The following is a 5,000-nucleotide window of genomic DNA, read 5'->3' on the forward strand; positions in this document are numbered from 1 at the left end:
TATAAAAAAAAAAAAAAAAAAAAAAATGGAACTGATTAAAGAGGAGATTAAAAAAAAGAAACATAAAAAGAAAATGGGAAGACGTTATAGTTATAATGATAATATAGAGGAATTGAGAAAGCTTAAAAAGATTCTGTTAAACTTAGATGTACTTATCGATGTGTCCAAAATTGTTATTCAAAAGAATGAAAATTTTGATATGGAGTTATTAAATAATGTAAATGATAGGTTTGTTGAAAAAATATATTATTTATTAAAGGATAAAAAAAAGAATACTCTACCTGAAGAAGAATTAGTTGAATTCATATTTTTATTATTAAAAGAAAGAAATGAATATAATAATTTAGAAAAAAAAAAAAAATATATATATATTAATGTACAAAAAAATTTAACAAATTGTCCTATAAAAAATGAAGTAACTACACTTATTCAAAAAATTAATAAATTCTATTATTATTTTAAAGAATTTTTATTAAAAGAAAAATATAATATAAAAGACGACGAGAATAAAAATTATCATGATAATAAGGATGATACTAATAATTATAATAATATTCCAGAAAATTGTAAAAACCAATCGAAACATAATCAGGACTATTTAAATTATCATGAAGATAATATAATTAATATTCATGTAAATGATTTAAGATGTAATAACAATGATAATAATAAAGAATCTTTATTTTGTAATAAGGAAATAATAAAAAATAATAAACAAAGAAATAATTTCCAAGGAAAAGAAAAAAAAAATACAAAAGATGAAGTAGCTACTACAATACATAATATTCTTTCTTGTAAGGATATATCATCCAATCAATTTAATAATTATAATAATACATTACAAACAAATGATTATAATAAGGACTTCTTATACAAGGATGTTCTTATGGATATTATGAGCAGTGAGAGTGAAAAAAATATTGCATCAGAAAAAAATATTACGTGTGAAAAAAATATTACGTGTGAAAAAAATATTACGTGTGAAAAAAATATTACGTGTGAAAAAAATATTGAGTGTAAAAAAAATATTACGTGTGAAAAAAATATTACGTGTGAAAAAAATATTGCGTCTGAAAAAAATATTGCGTGTGAAAAAAATTTTATTATATCCAAATGGAAAGACAATCGACAAACCTTTTGTGAGGACAAGATTAGTGTTTCTTCAAACGATATAGAACCTTTAATATCTTCAAATAGTAAGTATATCATGAGAGATAAACATACATATGTTCCTGATAAAAAATTATTATCTGAAGAAGAGAATAAGAAACATCAAAAGGAACATTACCATTTAACAAAAGATATAAAACATAATGATATTGCTCATGTTACTAACAATGACAGTATCAATAATTATTTATATAATAAATATTATATTAATGACGACAATAAAATAAAGCATAACGATAGTAATCTTAATCATAATAAAAATGAAGTTATTAAAAAGGTTGATATCGAAAATATACATATGATTAATGGATATGATCCTAATGAAGATATATTATTGAATAATAACAAAAGGATTTCAAATGAAAAATTATGTGTTCCAAGAACGAAGGATAATGAAATTTTAAAAAATAAGGAACTAAATAATTATCTAGGTGAAGCTTATAATGATTGTATAAATGAAGAGACATACAAAAATATGAAACATGAAAATTGTGATGAAAAAAAAAAAAAAACAAATTTTCAAAATGTAAATAGTAATTTTAAAGAGCAACATCTTTTATTTTGTAATAATTTGCAAGAACAAATGAAATATAGATCTGATAAAAATTTAAAATATGATGAAAAATTATATAATAATAATATTAATAATAATAATAATACAAATGAAGAAAAAAATATTGTAAAACCAAATAATCAACATCATATACATAATAACCTTTTACATAATATTAATAATAAACATATTCATTTAAACACTATTACTCTTTCAAATAGCTTACCTCAAAAGAATGATTACCAAACAAATAAATTTATACATAAAAATGACATAAACGAATTCAAAAATTTAACAATAAATAATTTTCAAAAGAAAGAAAAGGAATTAACTGCTCATAATCATAAGAATACTATTAAAAGTAATATAAATAATATTCATATGAAAAATTCTGGGGATACTGAAGAAGTTCCAGACAATAATCCAAGTTTTTTTTTTAATACTAATCAAATAGAAAATGAAAAAAAAAAAAAAAAAATAAATAATAATAATAATAATAATATCAAAACATATATAGCTAATTTCAATATAATTCATAAGAATAACCTGAACGAGTCAGGTAAAAATATGGAACATAATATAGCTAGCCAAGAAGAGAATATTTTATTTGAAAATAAGAATAATGATATGGAAGAATTATATAGAGAACATTCCAGAGAATTATTGGAGGAAAATATAATAAATAAGATAGGAAATAATACGAAAAAGAAGAAAGAATATGATGAATGCACAATAAATCCATGTATTGATAATGTTGTCTATAATTTACATGATAATATAAATGGAGAAAAAAAGGATGAAAATAATATGGAATATTTTTTAAAAAGGGAAGATGAAAGTTTAAAAGATTTTGATATGATATTATATAATAATAGGAAGGAAAATTCTGAAAGTGAAGAAGATAAATCCATTGAGAATATTAAAATGTTGGGAACTGAGTCATTTTATGAAGATGAAAATAATGATGAGGACATAAAACATTTTGATGAAAATTTAACATATGAACAGAGGAAAATAAGTGATGATAATTATGGATACATGCACTATATAGACGTGGAAGTTGATGATTATGAAAATGTAAGAAATAAAAATGAGGATAGTAGCAATATTTATGATGATGAAGAAATATATAATCAAAAGGAAGAACATGATGGAAAAAAAATATTTTTAAACAGATCAGAAAAAAATGCAATAAACAATTTATATAAAACTTATGAGATGACACAAGGTGATAACGATGATATGGATGATAATTATTATTTGTATGATGAAAATAAAAAGGGAGCTACAAAAAATATCCTTTGTGAATTTAATAAAGAGGGTAAAAAAGGTATAGTGAATAAATTTAATAGGGACATATTACAAAAAATTGAGAAAAACGATGACAATAATGATAATAATAATGATAATAATAATGATAATGATAATAATAATGATAATAATAATGATAATGATAATAATAATGATAATGATAATAATAATGATAATGATAATAATAATGATAATAATAATGATAATATTCATAATAATATTCATAATAATATTCATAATAAGTTTATGAATACACGAAACGATAATTATATAAAAAATAATACATATTTAAATAAGGCGAATCCAAACATATTTAATGAAAATACAACAAATTATAACCAGAAAGAAAACAGTTTTAATCAAAGTGATTTTTTACTCTTAAAAAAAAAAGAGCAGGGAAATAGTAGACTGAAGAAGTGGCTATGTAAAATTAATGCGAGAGAAAAAGAAAAAGAAAAAAAACTTCAGCAGAAAAAAAATGAATCATATGATAGAGAATTAAAAAATTGTACTTTTCATCCTACATTAAATAATAACAGAATAAAAAGGGAAGGTACCATAAAAGAAATGGATGATACTTATGATGATGATAATAAAAATTTGAGTGAAAATTATGATTGTTATAATAAATATGTTAATAATACTTATTATGGTGATAATAACAAAGATTGTTATAATTATGATCAAGAAAAAATATATGATTTCAATAATAATTCCTATTACAAGAATAAGGAACAAAACCACTCCTTTCACCATTTTAATATAGATAAAAAAAGAAACGATAATAAAAATATGAAAAAAAAAATTAATCGAAATAAAATACTTTATTTGAAAGGTTTGAAAAGTAAGGAATTATTATTACAAAAAAAAATAGATTACCAAAATGAAGAAGAAAAAAAATTTAAAAAAGAATGTATATTTCATCCTTCTATAAAGGATAATGTAAAAATATTCCTTTCTGATTTACCAAATGGATATAACAAAACAGTGGACAGAATAAAAAGAGGTGTCGAAGAAAAAAAAAGAATAAATAATTTTTTACAATATAGAATACCACATATGAATAACAATGCAAATATCCAAAACGAAAAAAAAAATGAAGGAAAACAAAATAATAAGAAGAAAAATAATAATATACCTCAACCATTTAGTTTTGATAAAGGACAATATAAAGTAAAAATCAAACCAGTTTTTTTTGAAAGAAAAATAAAAATCTCAGAAAATAAAATAGCTTGTCTAGCTGTTCGTGAGGATGAGGATCCCTTATATATTGTTGATATTTTTTGTAAAATACATGCACTTAAAAATGAAAATAAACAAATATTATATGACTACATACTTGACGAATTGAAGCAAGAGTCCTTCGAAAAATAAGAAAAATAGAAGGATATATATATATATATATATATATATATATGTGTAAATGTATGTATATATGTATGTATTTTTTTAATTTAATCGAAAGGAAATAAAGAGGGAGAAGATAAAAAGTTACCATAACATGTTGACACGTATGCATTCCATTAATATATTTATTTCATTTTATATGTGTAGGTGTCTGTTTTTCTAATGAAACTTTTTTAATACATAAAAAAGTAAGGTTATTATAAATACAACCTCTATAAATAAATAAATAAATATATATATATATATATATATATATATTTATATTTATATAATAATATACGTTAATGTACCGTTTTATTTATTTCTATTATTAGAAATAGAATGATTAAATTTTATATGGCTACTTTAAATTTTTTAATTTTTCAATTATCTTTTATCTTTTATATTTTATCTTTTTTTTTTTTTTTTTTTTTTTTTTTTTTTTCTTTCTTTCTTTATTTGTTTTTATATTATTAAAATGGTTTCATAAAAAAATAGATGTTTTTAAAAAATTCATTAATATATATATATATATATATATTTCATTTTATATATTTTTTGGTTCCTTTATTTTTATAAT

General features: G+C 20.1%; 1 protein-coding gene across 1 annotated transcript; it reads left to right on the forward strand.

Annotated features, from left to right (window-relative positions):
* Positions 1–25: 25 nt before the first annotated feature.
* Positions 26–4,408, forward strand: PRSY57_1142800 (hypothetical protein; the record flags this gene model as incomplete). The annotated part of the gene is made up of 1 exon (XM_012908387.2): positions 26–4,408. One exon carries the CDS (start codon positions 26–28, stop codon positions 4,406–4,408), a length of 4,383 nt encoding a protein of 1,460 aa, XP_012763841.2.
* Between the last annotated feature and the right edge of the window lie 592 nt (positions 4,409–5,000).

This window comes from Plasmodium reichenowi, chromosome 11 (assembly GCF_001601855.1).
Source record: "Plasmodium reichenowi strain SY57 chromosome 11, whole genome shotgun sequence".
Classification (NCBI taxonomy): domain Eukaryota; phylum Apicomplexa; class Aconoidasida; order Haemosporida; family Plasmodiidae; genus Plasmodium; species Plasmodium reichenowi.